Source organism: Aplidium turbinatum, chromosome 1 (genome assembly GCF_918807975.1).
Source record: "Aplidium turbinatum chromosome 1, kaAplTurb1.1, whole genome shotgun sequence".
NCBI lineage: Eukaryota > Metazoa > Chordata > Ascidiacea > Aplousobranchia > Polyclinidae > Aplidium > Aplidium turbinatum.
In genome coordinates this window covers 28,935,695-28,953,403 of record NC_137472.1, presented here as the reverse complement: position 1 = coordinate 28,953,403, position 17,709 = coordinate 28,935,695, and the positions used below count along the sequence as shown (strand labels likewise).

General features: G+C 37.5%; 1 protein-coding gene across 1 annotated transcript in view; it reads left to right on the top strand.

Annotated features, from left to right (window-relative positions):
- The first annotated feature begins 1,176 nt into the window (after nt 1-1,176).
- LOC145764498 (cation channel sperm-associated auxiliary subunit gamma 2-like) overlaps nt 1,177-17,709 on the top strand; it is a 29,221-nt gene continuing 12,688 nt past the window's right edge. Inside the window, exons 1-15 of the mRNA XM_082576117.1 lie at nt 1,177-1,380; nt 3,120-3,194; nt 6,065-6,200; nt 6,844-6,976; nt 7,374-7,542; nt 7,788-7,874; nt 9,825-10,005; nt 11,133-11,318; nt 11,897-12,016; nt 12,436-12,867; nt 13,391-13,623; nt 14,529-14,764; nt 15,518-15,659; nt 16,179-16,293; nt 17,277-17,432. Of these exons, the coding sequence (XP_082432243.1) occupies nt 1,177-1,380; nt 3,120-3,194; nt 6,065-6,200; nt 6,844-6,976; nt 7,374-7,542; nt 7,788-7,874; nt 9,825-10,005; nt 11,133-11,318; nt 11,897-12,016; nt 12,436-12,867; nt 13,391-13,623; nt 14,529-14,764; nt 15,518-15,659; nt 16,179-16,293; nt 17,277-17,432 (2,605 nt within the window). The remainder of the gene's footprint in view (nt 1,381-3,119; nt 3,195-6,064; nt 6,201-6,843; nt 6,977-7,373; nt 7,543-7,787; nt 7,875-9,824; nt 10,006-11,132; nt 11,319-11,896; nt 12,017-12,435; nt 12,868-13,390; nt 13,624-14,528; nt 14,765-15,517; nt 15,660-16,178; nt 16,294-17,276; nt 17,433-17,709) is intronic.

Here is a 17,709-nt window from a genome sequence, read left to right as displayed (position 1 = left end):
TTTTTCAGAGGGGGCATGGCCCCCCCTGGCTCCCGGCTGGCTACGGGCCTGCGTGGGGGCCAGGCCCCCACTCATATTTCTGTGTGGTGACAACTTTTTATGCTGTATTGATACATAAAACAATAGATGAACTAGCGATCGGCAGCAGGAAAACACTTTTTGAATGCAAACCGCAACAGCTTCGCGATAAATAATCACTAGAACGAGTTGTGATGCTACAATCCAACACCAGACAACAAAATCTGTCATTTTTACATTGATTTAATGTCTGCAGACGTTGAATCAATGTAAAAATGACTGATTTTGCTGCCTGGGACATAGCAAAAATTTACCATTTTGCGTCGATTCAATGTCATCAGATGTTGAATGCACCCAAAAACAACATAATTTGCTACGTAGACGGAGCATGCATTTAGCTTTATGCGCTTGCAAACATACTCGATGTCGCTTTCGAGTCGAAACCTCTGCGCTCTGCAGTGAAAATGAACTTGAAGTGTTTGGGATCCCGGCGACCTCGGCTCCAGCGGAGCGATCGTTTTCAAAAGCTGGCCTAACCGTCACGAAGCTGAGATCCCGACTGACGGGTGACCATGTCGATCAGCTTTTCATAAACACCAACGACCAACGTGGGCCTGGAACTGTAGACGTTATTTTGTGTTCCTTTTTTGCAAATTTTTATGACTTTTTTTTGCGTTTTCTAGCGAATTTTCATGTCGTTTCTTTCAATAAAATCACATTTTGCAGTGTGGTGAATAGTTGTGAAATTCGAAATTCGGAAATCGAAAATAAATTGAATTTCGAAAATAAATTGAATTTCGAATATTCAAATAATCGAAATTGAACACCCCTAATTAGGCGCATTGCAAAAGAGGCATATAAGCCTAGAATTTGAATTTTGAAACCTTAGCATTTCCATGTACAGTACTAACAATTTAGTTTACTTTTTTGAAAGTTCAGCTTATTTGCATCAGTTTATCTTGTTACCAACAAAAACGTTGTGTGTAAGCACAATTAGTTTTGGTGGCCATGCCTAATTATATTCATGCCTCAATTCTCTTTATGTATATATGTATGAATATAATTTCAGAAGACAATAAGTGATGTAACTTGCTAGATGTGACAACTTTGATAATATCAAACACAGGAACATTGGGAATTTACAGCTGTGTGTTTAACATGGACTATTTAGCTGCCATCATTGTTTTGATCAGTGCTTCACTAGGCAGCCATGGTAACAACTATCAATGGAAGATTACATTAATGGAACAAACGTCTGCTGAGGTTTTTAAAGAATCAGTTTTATTGAAACCTCTTCCACTTGTAAATACCTCCTTAATTTTGAATGGATCATCTGTTTTGCCATTTCATGGTTTTAAAGAGGTAGGCTATGCTGATAATAGCTACTGATCAAACTGTCAATGAAGCTTTCTATTTATAAGTATAATACAGTTGAAATTAATCACATTCTAAAATGCATAAACCATTTTATCACATCATCATAATCCATCGTCGGTTTGTTCCCCACTAGTGGGGGTGGCCGATTGTTTCCGCGCAGCAATTGTTTTAATCCCTTTTCTCCATTTCACCCTGTCCCTTGCATCTTCCTCCTTCAGTCCGACTTTTTTAAATTCATCTTTCACTTGTTGTTTCCACGTTCTTCTTGGACGACCGCGTTTCCTCTTCCCATCCACCTTTAGATCTAATGCCTTTCTAAGAAAACTTCCTTCCTCCCTCCTTATCACATGTCCATACCATCTTACTCCATTTTCCCTTGCCAGTTGGTCTATGGTCTCTCTCATCTCTAGCATATCCAACAATTCTTCAGTCCTTTTTTCCCTTCTCGTTTTCACCCCACACTTCTCGTTTTCACCCCACATAAAGTTGTAAATACTAAACTATAGCATAATTTGCTTTGGATAATCGCATATTTTAGTTAAACGCATAAAAAGCTTAGCAAATTGTCTGCGGTTATCCGGTTTTGTCTGTAGCTGTCTGTAGCTTAGAGAAAAATCTTGTTTTGTAAAGTAGGCTACATTAGAAAATTTTGGTATGAGATGAGGTCAAATGAATTACGTCCCTTAAGTTACTTTAAATGTGAAACTTGCCATATGAACTTCATAGTTTGTTATTTTCCTCCTGAGACAGTGGTTTTTAAACTGGGGGGCGCAACCGCGCAAACTGCAAAGGTGATAGGTTGTTGTACTAGTATGCTACTGTTTTATAGAAGTTGTGAACAGAAATGCTGGTAACACTTCACCAATCACCATGTGTCACGATTATTGACTAATGATGTTTTTTAGTTTTGGCTTTTGTTTCCTGCGCTTATTCTTAGGGTTGTTTTATTAATCCATTGTTCACTAGCAATTGTTGTTTGTGACGTTATCTTTGTGTAAAATTGGACTTTCTACACTTGCAAGATGTGATCCACTGAATCTTTTGATTTGCGTATGATAGAAAATAAACTTCGTTTGTTTTAAAATCCAAAACATGTAAAATGTATGTATCTTGATTTTATAACTTAAATGAGAAAAGGGTCTATAAAGGTTTACAAGTGATGTCAAGGGAGGCTCGGCCCAAAATGTTTAAGAACCCCTACCCTTAAGGAAAAGATGCAAATATAAAGCAATTCAAGAATAGAATTTACTTTATCGGTCAATCATGATTGAGTAATATTTTGCAGTTGTTTTTTTGTTTAATTTTTTTGCATGGGGTTAGGCATTTGATCCCCAGCAATCAAGGATTTTTTACTGACGTGAACATTTGTTCAGTTAATATTTTAAAAACTGTATTTTTTCGTTCATATGTTTTAGTGTTAAAATTGCTGGTGAACTTGTTAAATTTGCATTGAAATATAATTATGGAAATTTACACAACAAAATTGTGTAGACTAATATTGCAAGTAGCATGAATCATTAATTGGCATTCAAACTTAAATATTGGTAAAAAAATATGCCAGATATATAGCCTATATATATATTATATTTATAAAATGGATCAGATTTAGCCTTAGTTTGTTGGTTACGGTTAAAGCTGAACTTGTAAACTATTAATTTCTAGAATTCCATGATCAATTATTTATTACCTCAAAACTTATATAACAACAATATGTCATTTTTCAGAAAATTAAAGCCGGTGTGAAATATGAAGCGAGTTTGTATATATTTGAGGGAATAATTATTGACGAAAATGGCCAGGTGAGATTGAATTATTATCAGTGGGATAAAAATATGTTGTAGTTTATTTTTACTGAGCACATTTATGCTCACACCAGGTTCTCTTGACTACTTTGTAGATTGTCACAAAATACTCATACTTTCGAAATTACAAGTTTAAGTTTTTTTAAAACAAATGGCAAACAAAAATTTCCAGCATGTCTGTATCGATATGCAAGAGAAACTTAACAAAGACTAACTTCCTAATACGGTGTACATATTGAAAACTTCTGAAGTTGTTAATAAAGTCCACATACGTTTGGACTTCTTGTTTAGATGCATAAAGCATGTTCATGTTTTTTTCTTATTAATGTGTCTTGATTATACCAGAACGGAAATTCCTGACCAAGTAAACTGCAATACATTGCATCCTAACCAGCAGAGGTGGGCAGTAGCGCGCTACTTTTTAGTTGGAGTAGCGGCTGCAATAGCGGCGCTATTTTTTTCCAAAGTAGCGGGAGAGGCGCTACTTTTTTCAGTCGCACTCCCGCTACCCGCTACTTTTTAATTTAAAGTGAAAAAATACTCGTTTTTTCGGCAAGACTGGCGTGGTCAAGCAGCTATATAATCGGTTTGGTTGCAAAGTTTCGGTCTTTTCTAGCTGACGTCAACTTGTGATGAAGCCTATCTGCCAGGCTTTAGACATTCTCCAGGGCGAGTCCAAGGCGTATTACAGAATCTTGCTTCCAACCATTACAATTTGTGTGAAGAAGTTGTCCGAGATCAGTGATCTTGTGACCAGTGAGGAGTTGAGAGTGAAAGTCCTTGAAGGGTGGAGAAACGATTCAACAAGTGCTTCAACGACATGAAATGCGTTATTGCATCATGTCTTCATCCCTCCTTCAAGACGTCGTGGCTACAATTTCTGCACTACGCTTCCACTGATGATGCTGACGCACTGCGAGAAAAAGTCAAGACAGACGTAATTCGACTGTTGCGGGAAACATCAAGCCAGGTTGATACTGAGAAGAGTGACATCAACACCATCAGTCACGACTCCCAGGATGAATTTTTTGGTGTGTTGGCGCCATCTCGTGAACCGTAGGTGCAGAAGGAAACAGCAATTGTGGACGCTTTTTTCGGACAGGAGCAAGTCCTTAAGCTTTTCGAATACCGAATTGAAACATCTGTTAATTAAATACAACACCCCCATTCCTACCAGTGCTGCGGTGGAGAGACTTTTCTCTGTTGGAAAAGATGTGCTTAAGCGAAAGCCGGCAGGACTTAGTGACTCTCATTTTGAAATGCTCGTGTTTTTGAAAGATACGTAACAATAAATTTCCTTTAAAATGTGTTTTATATAACGACGTTAAAATGACAGTGTAAACGAAGGATAACATTCGTTTTCAAGGTCATTTTTGCGTCACTAGGGACTTGACTGTTTCCTAGATTCATTTTAGACAAAAGTAGCGGAAGAAGTAGCGGTAGCGCGCGCTACTTTGGTCCGAGTAGCGGTAGCGGGTAGCGCGCTACTTTTGTAACTTTGTAGCGGGTAGCGGTAGCGCTCGCTATTTTGGCCCAAGTAGCGGTAGCGGGTAGCGCGCTACTTTAAAAGTAGCGAGTGGCCACCTCTGCTAACCAGCACACCAATATACGAGGAAGGGTGGTAATAGCTTGTAGATTTACTTTTGTCTTAACTTAAACACACAGGAAACACTTTGTGACGTCAAAATGACCTTGAAAAGGAATGATATTATTCGTCAACACTGCCATTTCAAATTCGTTTTAGAAAACACGTTCTTGGTGAAATTTATTGTTACGTACGCATCTTTCAATAGCACGAACATTTCAACATGCGAGTTGTTGAGCCCTGCCCGCTTTGGCTTCAGCTCGTCTTTTCCAACGGAGAAAAATCTCTCCACCGCAGCACTGAAAGGAATGGAGGTGTTGTAATTAATAAAGCAACCTTTTAAATTACCACTAGGAGAGCTCAAAGACTTGCTTATGTCTGACAAAAAGGTCTGCACAATTAACTTGTCTTTTCGTACCAACGTTTTATGCGATGTCACCAGCACACCAAAAAAATCATCCTCAGAGTAGTGACTGGTAAATGAATCTCTCTTGTCGGTAATGGTATCAACGTGGCTTGATGTTGCCTGCAATGATCCATGATTTCTGCTTTAATTCTTTCACGCATTGTTTCCACAAAAAATCTCCAAAAACGAGTCATTTTTTTCACTAAATTGGAAAGTAGAGTGAGTGCGACTGAAAGAAACGTAGCGTCTCTTTGTTACATTGAAAACAGTAGCACCGTTACTGCAGTCGCTACTCCAACAACAGTGTAGCGGCGCTACGACTACCAAAAAAGTAGCACGCTACTGCCAGTGCCCACCTCTAGTGGTGAAGTATATGAATAGTTAGCGGTGGCATATCTCAAGTTACGGAGTGGTGAAGCTCGCTTCTTACAGTTTATGTTATCTATCACTTTCATTTAACCTTTTTTATGCGGTCGTCGGACTTTTCTGCTCAACCCTGCACCAACCTGAAGTGGCGTCTTTGTTCCTGCAAGAATGGCGTACAGACCACATTTAGTTTATCGACGATTGTACTGTCATCCGTTCACCAAACAGCGCAAAGGTCTGCTTGTTTTTGGCGATCAGACCAAAGACTGGTTGTTTTTGTCCTGGTAAAGATCTTAATATACAAAATAATAAAAGTTTATATATACCCTCTGCCCCAAAGACTCGTATGAAGATGATTATTCTTACAAAAAATAATTGTCTGTAAAAGTAGTACAATTGAAGAACCCAATAACCTTATTTTCAGACTTGGTGAAGTTTTTCAAGACTGAACTACTCCTCTCGGAATTTTCCTTTTGCTTCTATGACATTTTGAAGCAACAATATTTTTAGATTGCCAACGCGGTTATGAGGTCCGTTTTGCTTAGTGGCTTCCATCCATTGTTACACGTGAATTACCCTGGGGACCAGCATTTAATAGACAGCGGAAGCACTTTGTTAGACATACAAGGAGCTGTGAAGCGGAAAGGTACCATGCATAGCAACTTTATTCAATGTGATGTGATTTGAAAACTAGTACACACAGATTCATGTATTAATTTTCGCTTTGTTTTCCTTTAAAATTATTTATTTATGTCCGATCTTCCAGTGTATGCATTACTGGGTAGACCCTAATTAGGCTACAGGGAATTGCACCAGTGGTGGCCCGTAGCTTGTTTTAATGGATACCCTGCAATAGGCTGCAAAAAGTGTTTTACATTCACCAACTTCACGAGGGTAGGCTGCAACCTATTAAAACGAGTCGCCACTGAATTTCACTATGTTATTTTTATGCCCCATTTGTCATATACAGTACAGAAAAAGCACGTGGCGATTGCAATGACACGAATCGATTACGAGTCCATTGCACATGTTTTCATGAATGTAATCGACTACAATTTTGATTACGCACTTTGACAATGAATTAAATTACAACAACATGCACATTTTTCTGTATGCCTATGTATGTATTTAACTACGGTTTCAACTACGTGAAAACGTCTATTCGACCTCATGTGTTATGCGGAGTTGTAACCTCAATACTGAGTTTCAATGATCTTTAACGACTGGATCACTAAATGTATGGATATTGCATCTGTGCAGATGTTGTATTAAATAATTGAATGCTTCAGATACGAATCAGTCAGGCATTGAAGTTCCAGACATATCATGGATCTTTCCATTTCCAATCAATAGTGTCTCTGAGAAAGTTTATGTCGAAATGGATGAAATTAACACCGGAAGTATAACAGTTGCTTTCTTAAAGTATGTGCTTACTTTATCTGTAACTGGTAGTACTTTTGTAAGTTAATTGATTTAGAGTAAGTCCTGCAAGTAGAGAAAAAATTATAATGCGTGCACAACAATTTGCCTTCAGAATTTGCTTTATTTGTTCATTTTACGAATTTTTCAGTCTTTATGTTGGATTTTAAAAAATGTTTCCGTTTCTACTTGTGCGAGCTAAAGATACTATAATTATAGCGAAATCGATTATTTGATAAGTTACAAATTTACTGTTTTTAAATTAGATTCTACTTATTCAAACAAATTTAAACAAAGTAGCTGTTAAACAAGGTAGCCTAAACAACATATCTTGCACATTAAAAAAAAACAATGTTGTGAAAAGTCATTTTAGTTTTGAACGTTTGTCCACTTTTTGCAGAAAAGCGTACCTTGTTGTTGAATCGGCCTACTTGAACGATGGAACGCTCACTCTTTTCCCTGTCGGAGATCCCTTCATTGTATCTCTACACACAGATGACGACCTTGTTTTGATCAAAGATTTTCTCGTTCTTTCCCATGACGAGTTTGAAAGTGCTGCTGTAAAGCAGGTTGTTATATTTGCACTGCCAGGAGGTCTATTGTCGAAATCAGAGTTAAGGTCAAAAATATCTTGCGAAGTCTGTAAACTTTGTAAAGCAACAGTTTGCTCCACTTCAATGTGGCATAGCAAACCGGCCGATCGTCCATAGTCACTTAGATGATGAAACACAAAGAAAACGTGACACTCCAACTTTCAGGGTTTGTTAAACCAACTTAAACATCCAAAACGTTTGGGTCTTTATTTGTTTTTCAGCTCCCACCAGTCACGTCCACACTAACGTGTTCGCAAGTTGTTCGAACTGCCATTCAGCTCTCTGGCAAACTTCTGAGGCTAACCGAGGTAGGTAACAAACGCTTGATGCTCTGCTGTGTATTAGTCGCTATTATTATTGTAAGTTGCTTCAATGTGTTGCAGAATACTTTGTGCGATGTTTTAATATTATAGGCTACTAAGCCTATACAATTTTGTATTTTGATATACAATTTTATTACAATTATATACAATATACAATTCAATATACAATTTTGATAGAAAAGTTGCTTTTTTAAACCATAAGCAAACAAAACCAAGCAACAAAGCGGCGTTTTGCATTATGTTAAAGAAGACAAAAATTGCGAACGTTTTCAGTTATACAACTAGCCCTCGTCATGTCTTAATAAAAAATTGACTTACATTGATCGTTAGAGATTAGATCACAATTACGAATAGATTTGAAAAAAACAACTCATTTTTATTGATCGAGAAAGAAATGCCAGAAGACAGATTATGCATCAAGATAGATAAAAGCGCTGCAGGGGTAATTCAATTAAAGACTGTAAACAAGTCTGGAGCTTTGTCCTTTCTGGATTTACAAATTGCTATAAGAGTTATAAATTTGATATTTAGGTCTGACAAAAGGCAACCAACACTAATCTCTTTAAAGAACTTACGTTGTACTGGTGCAAACTAAACTGAAGTATTACAAGATTTGTAAGGTGATAAGAGAGAGAGAGAGATGTTTTTTATTTGTCTTTCCAGTACGAAAAAAAATTGCATAATTAGTTAATCACACAAATACAACACGTATACTGCATATTAAAAAAAGGACTCTTAGGACTGGCAGCACCGAATAGCCTTGTGGTTTCCTAGTCTAGGTGCTGCCTATCATCCAGTACGGTAACATACAACCGTTATAAAAGTACAATCGAGTAAAGTCACAAAAGTAATTGCTAATTTTAATCTGAAGCTACTTTAATCTTAGGAAATTAAACAGTTCGCGACATTGTGTGCTTTAGACTAGAGCAGGGGTCACCAAACTACGGCCCGCGGGCCGGAACCGGCCCGCGAACTGATTTCATCCGGCCCGCCACGTGCTGCGGAAATAACAGCTGCACTAGTATAGCTGTAAAGGAAAAAAGTTACCAAACTTTTTGTAAAGGACTCACGTTGCTGTTGAGCTACACGCAACCTGCTAATGATTTTTCCACATTGTTTCTTCTTCTGACATCACAAACTTTGTTGTTTAAAACACCAATGTTTCATCAGTGCGATATCTCTGTTTAGGCAAATCATACCAGCCAGACTAGACATCACAGCAGGGGATAACTTTTCCAGCAACCTTTCGATTTTCATCACAACTTTGCTATTCCACCGCTGACTTTGTTATTTATTGTGCTCAAGTCAGTGGAGATTCTAAATAGTTGTATATCTTTTCGCAATTTGCATCCGGCCCGTAGCTGTTAGTCTCGCAGCAATTCGGCCCTCAGAGAAAAAAGTTTGGTGACCCCTGGACTAGAGTAAACAGCATATTGAATTGTTATGGCTTTACACAGCCTACTCCTTTTTTTGGATGTAGGGGTGAAACAAATGTTACACACATATTAACCACAAAACAAATGTTACAGATTCTGATTGGAAACAAGAGGTCTATTCATAAGGGTCCAGTGAAAATTTTTTGTAGTGTCGTTTAGAAGAGTTTATATGCTAGTTCTTTATTGTTTGGTTAATTTGAGAATAAGGAAAATAACTGAAACGTAATTTGCCGATGCTTGACATTTGTCACATGAGAACAGGGAAGCAGCTGAGTCGATGACTGATGTAGTCTTTCGCTGCTTCGTGTCTGTTGTGGTATCTAGATTGTTGTAGTGCTATTTTATTCGCATTGTTTATTGTACTGTGCTATTCTGGCAACAGATGAAATGAAAGCTTTCTCTCTCTCATTTTACATGATCTACTTGAGATAGTACGAACACACAAACAGTACTGAACGCACATGAATGCAAAGCAACTTCAACTCATCTTTGTTATCAGAAAGGAATTTTTGAAATATCTCCCAGCGGTTCTGGTGGTGTCATCTCACGAACAGTCACCCACAAAGGAACCTCCCTGTGCCCTGTTTACGTCAGTTCCTTGCGCATCATGCATCGTACCGTGGTTTTGATCTCAGACGAGAAGGAACTGTTCGTGGTGAAAGATCGTATCCCTGATTCCGGTTCGTTAAACCTAATTTATTTTTTCAATAATAAATTTATTTTTTGACTTGTAGGAACAAATTAAATGTTATCCAAACTTTTTTCATGGACCAGCAACAACTAATAATCGATTTTCGCTTTTCACACTAATTCAAAGATTGCTGCTTTTTGAATCAGCATAAAAAAGAACTAATTGTTTTGTTGCATAAAAGTAGCAACGTTAAATAAACAATAATATGCATTTTTTTATGAAAAATAAGATCATCAGAAATAGACAGATAGTTGGCTTTCTGGCACTTTTGCATCATCAAATCTGGCCCTCTTGGAAAGAGTTTGGACAACCTTGAACGAAATCTTTGAAAATAATTTTAAAGCACCGTAAAACAACTCAAGTTTGCCGGGGTGGACAACTTTGCCTTAAATTTGTGAGGTAAAATCTTACCACAATATTATGGTCTTCAAGTTTTACTGAATTTGTCTAACTCTACTGGATAATACTGTGAATTATATTATTATCCATTAGACAAATCCAATGACGCATGAAGACAAAGACCTTAATTATTGTGGTCAGACTTTATCCCACAAATTTATGGCAAAGTTGTGCTGTTTTACAAGTACGGTAATTTTAAAGTTTCAAACTGTTTTACTTTGAATTTATTATGCTTATTACATATTTTTATTACTTTCATGGAATACCTTTTTAGAAAGTATCATACCAGCTTGCATTCAATAGAATATAGGACATAGGCTATATTTTATTTGAAGTTTGCCTAACGATCATGTAGTAAACTTAGTCTTTCTAATCAAAATTCTATCATTAAAACTTGTTTTTGCATGCTAATTTGCATTTATTGAATGCTGGCATTTGATTGATTGATTGATTGCACGTAATCTCAACAATCTTATCGCATAATAAATTTATTAAAGAATGGATTTCGCTATAATAAAAGCATCTTCAGCTGGTACATGTAAAAGGAAAAAATTATTTTTAGAATCCAAAAAAAAACGTGCAAAAAGCCTACGTAAAAACGATTAAATGAAACACATTCTGATGGCAAATTGTTGTATTTGTATAAAATTTTATTCTTAACGTACGTTACTTTTTACATGCAATGAAATCAACTTGCTGAGCAGTTTTTGTCTTCAGCTTCCGATGCTTCACTAGAGTTGGTCATCCTTCAGGATCTTCAAAACATAACAGTGTGTCAGTTCCTGTCCCTTCCACCTCATCATTGTAGAGTTGTGTGCCATATTTTTGCAAGCCAGTGCTGCAGTGTGTATGCCATTGTTGAAGATCTTAATTCCTTCACATATTTCATCATGGAGTATTCAGGTCATTGCACAGTAGAATTTACCTATGCAAGTGTTACTTTAACATTGATAGATTAGGGTATTAGTTGCGGTACGCATTGGCTTTGCTGAGGATTTTGTGCCTGGTTAAATGCTCAAGATGGTAAACATACATTATAGAAGTGTAGGTGCGCTATTTATCTCTTAGCTGGTGTTAAACGTGCCCACCTAGACGAGTACTCACTTATTATGTCAGTGTGGCGCCAACTGATAGACCTCGGACCACATATCACCTGACCACCCTTTATCCAACAAACGAAGCAGTAGCTCAGCGTATCTTTGGGCTACAACACCATAAGCCAGCTTCGTTTCATTGGCCAATCAATGTTTCTGGTTAATACCTATTCTGAAACATGACGAAACGGTAATCCCTTGATTCCAGAGTCTTCCTGAGATCCCGGTTCATTTGAAATCACAAATGAACTCGAAGTAGGAGCAGAGATTGAGAGCGAATGTATATTTTATACAAGAAACTCTCGTCTCCAGGCATTGTTGAGAGTTCGTGAAATACACAATATTTTTTGTCATTGACTCCCTCAAGTTTTGTTTGTGCGCTTTCAGATTTTCGAACAGCTGGAAACTGGAGTTTGTTAGCAAGGTTTCCTACAAGGACTTCAAATGGCTCCTTCCTTATTATAGGCGAAAATTATGCACTAATTGAACAAGGCGGAGGAAATCCAAGTAGGCCTACGTTATATTTTTCATCGATTTGGTGATAGATTTTGTTTTGACTGCTCAAAACGATAAGCCACGATATTGTAGCGCATTTACATGAAGCATGACCATGACTAATAGGTTGAAAGTTTTTGCTAATCTTTGCATTATTAGTTTCTGTAAACTTATCAATTAATTTTTATAGCGCATTGTTATATAATTGTTTCATCACCGTCATGTTTGTGAGCATTTGTCTTTTGTAAATAATTTTAATCCTTTTTTGTTGAGAAATCATTGAAAATATTTGCATCATGCAACCGGGTTTGGGAATCTCATAGTTTGAATTTTGTCTTGAAGCAGGATAGGTTGCTATGTTTATTTTATGCTTACTGCTGTATTGCAGGTTGATTTTGTTGCGATTTTGTAGAGCTCGTGTTTTTTTTCAGCCAATCCCATTCCCATCATTCTATCGGGAATGAGTGGAATGCAGATTTCTAATGGTCACCTCTACATATGGGGAAATATGTTGTTGACCTTTGACAAGCGAAGCGCAACTGTGTTCGCTTGTCTCACACAGCGACCTCCGAACGCGAGTATAACATTCGATGGACACGTGATTAAGCAGTTTGCTTTCGAAAGAGGAAGGCACGAGTTTTCTCTTCTTTTGTCGAACGGAGATATATGGCATGGTGTATCCAAGAGCACTTTTGACATTACTCGAATTGTTAAAAACAACAGAAGCATTCAAAATGTCACCGGCAACTCGTTGTCTAATGTGTTTGGGTTATATTACGACTCACACAAGTCTCTGTACGGTTTGGCGATCTTGGGAGCATCGCTGAACAGATTCTTGGTTGATGTTAATCTCAAGCAGTCTGGTGAGTGAAGTTTTAAAATACACAGTTTGATCATTTGCACTTAGCGCATGCTGTTAAAGGCGGTTACTTGCTTACTTTTGCATAGTCCGATATTAAAATTGTGTAATTAAAAAAGAAGAAAAAGATTTCATTCTGTATGTTCACTTCAGAATGTTTTTAAAGTCCGGACACAATGACGATATCAAATCTAAGTGATAAAAAAATAATACAACATATTAGAATTCTTAATTTGTGATTTGACAGATATCATTCGTGTTGGTATATTTTTATCATTGTTTATTGCAGAGGTTGGTGCGGCATAAGAAAAAATTAATATGGACCCAGTGATCATTGCAATATATTCAGACTCTAGGTCTAGGAGATAAACTATGTGCAGTTTTTCTGAACTAAAAAGTGATTTAGAGCTAGTGGTGTAGAGCGTCAGTGTCTGTTGCTCTTTTGCTATTGAATCCGGGACTATTAAAACAGAAAAAAATGAAACAATAAAATAATCTTCATTACTACTAATGCCTAATCGTTCCAGACCGCCCTGCCATATGGATGACTGTGACGTGTGGACGTGCATATGCATATGCTTCGAGGAGAATATATGTGTTCAAACCTCCTAGAATTTGGCCAGGCAATAACAGGTTCCTTAATGGGACTATCCGCGATTACCGCAACTTCACCCATTTTGACTACCTGTCCATTCCAACATACGACGAAGAGCAAATGGTCACTTACAGATCAGCGGCTTGCATGGTGTTTATCAATGAGGTAACCCTGAAGTACAAGCACTCATTTTTTGAAGCATTTGTTCTCTATTACAGTGGTAACATTTCATTTTTGCTTATGTCCACTTTTTCTGCTATGATTTTGTCCCACTTGTTGAAGTGAGTAATAATAAAAAATTTTCAGATTTTTTCTGCTTTTAACTGTAGCCTGAGCTATTTTTTATAATTTTCATTGATTCGTTGCGTAGAAGCTCATCTAATGACTGTTTTAACTTGCATCTTGATATAGACACAATTCAGGTTAGCATACCATAAATGAGTGTTGTAAAACTTATACGGAAGTGCACAAAATCACACATACATCATGTGTCAGCCTAAACCAACCACGGAAAGTGCGAGTTATCTCATGTCTTTGCTTTGAACTTGAAGAAATATTTCATACAAACTTCACTTCTACATCCGGGTACTTTGTTAGTTCAACTACATCACGTGTTCGTTGCTCTACTTGACCATTCAACAACTCAACAGTCCCGTGAGAGAAACAACGTCATCACCAGCTCAAGTATAGACTGGATGGTGCTCACGTCACTGCCAGTGGTTGACCTCGGTTCGATACTAGCCTGGATCATACTAAAAATATAACCACGGCAGCGTGTGGGTTTCTTTTTACATCGAGCAGTGATAATGAGTTAGACTTGACTACATCGCAGATATATTTAAAAAAATCTTTTAACATAAATCGACAGTCACGAAACAAAACAATTTTTTCATTTTAACAATGACAATAACAAATAAATTGGTATTTCCAGACAGCAAAATTCGTCATTTTTACATTGTTTCAACGTCTGGAGACGTTGAATCCCTGTGAAAATGACAGGTTTTTCTGCTTGGGTTGTTATCGCCAATGTCTAAGATCAAGTCACAACAACGAGCTCGTGTTCTTTGCAGAAAATTGGTAACTCGCTCTGGTGGTTAAACCACGCGGAAATGAAAGGAACATCGTGGTACTTTGAAAACGACGATCTTGAAGAATATTTGGAATATCTTTCCGTGAATAATTTGCACTTGAAAAGCAATTGGACGTCATATATATCTCAGCGTGATTATGCTCTCCAAAGAAATTACAATCCTCTGAATTGTGAGATTCCTTCAATTGTATATTTAGATAAAGATGAAACCATCAGGTGAGAGGAAAGGACTCGACTTTAAAGTTCCCCGTTGAAGGTTGTTTACATCGCTCCACTTCACATGTGTATACTGTTCACGTATTTGGCTAAAAAGCTCTGGAGCTTAGAAGCCAAGCAGTTTTAATACTAATTAAATATAAGATATTTTTATATGTAATTATATTGAATATAATCGCATGATCTGAAAAAGAACACTCGTAGGCTATTTCTGCATCCAGCTAAGAAGAAGGCTTGTCTATTGCTTCCCAGCTGCAAAATCGATCATGCACTTGTGAGGCATTTTGTAAGATCCAAGTCATGAAAGTTAATCTATTGAAAACATGGTTTGGAAACATGACGATGTGTTTACCTGCCAATGTCTATCTTGTTCGATTTTAAAGTGGTTCGATATCGGTGATTCAATTGCTAAAATATTGCAGCTTATTTGCGTTTCACTGCTAGAGGTATGGAGATTTTAACAATACACAACTGGGTTGAGCAGAGCGAACTTGAATTTTCAACGTTCATGCTCCCTTGTTCAGTGCTCTTGTTGGGAGGTGTATTTTACCTTATATTTGATAAACTTTGTTATCTTGTTTCATGCATTCAAATAGTTGGAAAATATTTTCACGCTGGCCTGATTTCAAACCGTTGTCACTTGCAATTAGTCCTCCAAATATTTCTACAGCAACTTTTTAGGCTGCTATCAAAATGCCGCTTAACTTCATTGAGATTGCAAACAAATTAACTTCTTTCATGTCCATGTTTCAGCTTCAACATCAGCCTTTCTCCTAGTCGCTGGAGCCCATTACTTGCAATCCCACAACTGACTATATTTGTCAGCGTATCTGCAAACAACTTTATCGATCACAAAGTTACACAGCACATCCATCCGTTGCAAGCCTTGTTTGAAGTAATACAATTTGGGTAGAAAGGTTACTTTTTTCACAATAAACACTTAAACAGGCATCACTGAGCAACAACACAACGTTTAACATTATAAAAACACAACCAAAGTAGCAAACGTTTTCGGCCTTGTATCTAGCCCTTATCAAACCTTTATCATGTAAATGCTTGATAAGGGCTATATGCATAGCCGAAAAAGTTATTTATTATTATTCGAAGTGATTAACCTTATTTAAGTTAGTTTTTTCTACCATATGGTTGAGAAACAAATGATCACCTCGAAAAGTTTGTTTAAACAAGATAAAAAACCGCGAGTATTCCCGATGTCTAATGTGTACGATGTGGCTCTCTAACCAGCTGTCAGCACCTAGCTAGCTGCGTGCCCACTGTGGCCTCAGTGAGTATTGTGTGTTGCTCTCTATAACAAGAGGTTCGACGCTAGCCTTGAAGACAACATATACAGTACACAAGCGTATGCCACAGGGAGTAGATAACTTGCTTCAAAAACGTTGGTCTATAAAAACAGGTCAAATTCACTGGACTGGCGTTGGAGCAGCATCCTCCCGGCATGATGTTACAGACTGTATCAGCTACTATCTGGCCATGGCGGCCTCAAGAGGACGAATACACTGTTCCTGAAGGTATGAAAAGTGTGGAACTGTTTTCTATAGATTGTGATTCTTGGACGCTTAATCACATTTTTTTACTAAAGTCAAAGAAGCACATTTGTACCAGAAGAATCCAGTTTTGCACCTGATGATTGTGCGGTGCGTTGGACTACCTCAGGTTTATAAATAATGATATTGTGTGTTTTTATATAGCGCTGTATCCATCGCAGATATACGTTGTTCCTCAGCGTTATACCAAGCAGACAGTGTCAGTGCAGCCGTATAAAGGCGCAACTGAGTACATTATTACTCGAATCTCTTCTACTGATGAGTGCCAAACAGAAATAACATTGAGTACCACTGTGCTGTTTTTTTCTTTTTGATAAATTAAACCTTCCACTACCGTATTTTGTTCATCAGTTGTACATAAAATTATAAACATAAATGTGTTAAATATGACACGTGACTCGACTTTGTGTGCTTATGGTGCAACAAGACAAGCTCTCTTCGAACAGATATATTTGAAGAATTGGATTTCACGTACGAAGAGTCTTGAGAAATTGATTATACAATTAAACGTAGCCGCTTGGCATCTTTTTTCTCAGTGGCCTTGTGGTTAGAGTGTACGCGTCTGAATTAGTAGGCATAGGTTCGACACTCTGTCGAGTCACACCCAAGATGTTTTGAAAAAGGCATTGAAAATTTTTTCTGCTTAGCGCTCTGCAAACGAATGGGTTCACCGTAATCATATACTTGGTTCCACTGACAGTGATACTGTCTGCTTTGTCAAGCGTTGGGAAACCAGTAACGCACATCTGCGATGCGTTAGGCCTATATAAAAATGCATTAGTGTTAACTGAATTTACTCAGTTTACGCCTTATCCACTAGGCCATCTCAGTGATCAAAAGGAATTTGGAAAAAGTCGTGCGATAAATCATGTATGCTCTCTTTACCACTGTAATGTAATTACAACCACAAGTATTAATGGTCTTGTGACCTCGTTTATTTTTTTTAGCCATCGACGTTTTGTTTAAAGTCGGATGCCCTCCTGCGATGTCGCTGCAGTTTGATGAGGCGAAGTCCGCTGAGATGCTTGCTTCTCGGGGACGAGTAGAAAACTTTGACTGCCTCCCAATCACCGATGATGATATTCCGTGTTTTACCTTGTCAGGTAGAGACGTTTAAATATTAAACGGTTGTTACTCATCTTTCCTTGCATTATCTTAGTGTGAAACTGTAGTCCTTGGACATCTTGAAAAGCGGATAGTGCAGCAGCTCAAAACGTTTTAAACGTCTTCTCACTATGTTGTTACTTTTTTGAAGGCTGTTTCTTTCGAACTGCTTTCTTTCAAAATTCACATTTTTGCATCCGATAATAATAAAGAGAAGACATGTGAAAGAGTTGGTGCATCCAAACGTACCAACGCATCGTTATGGCAAAATTACAA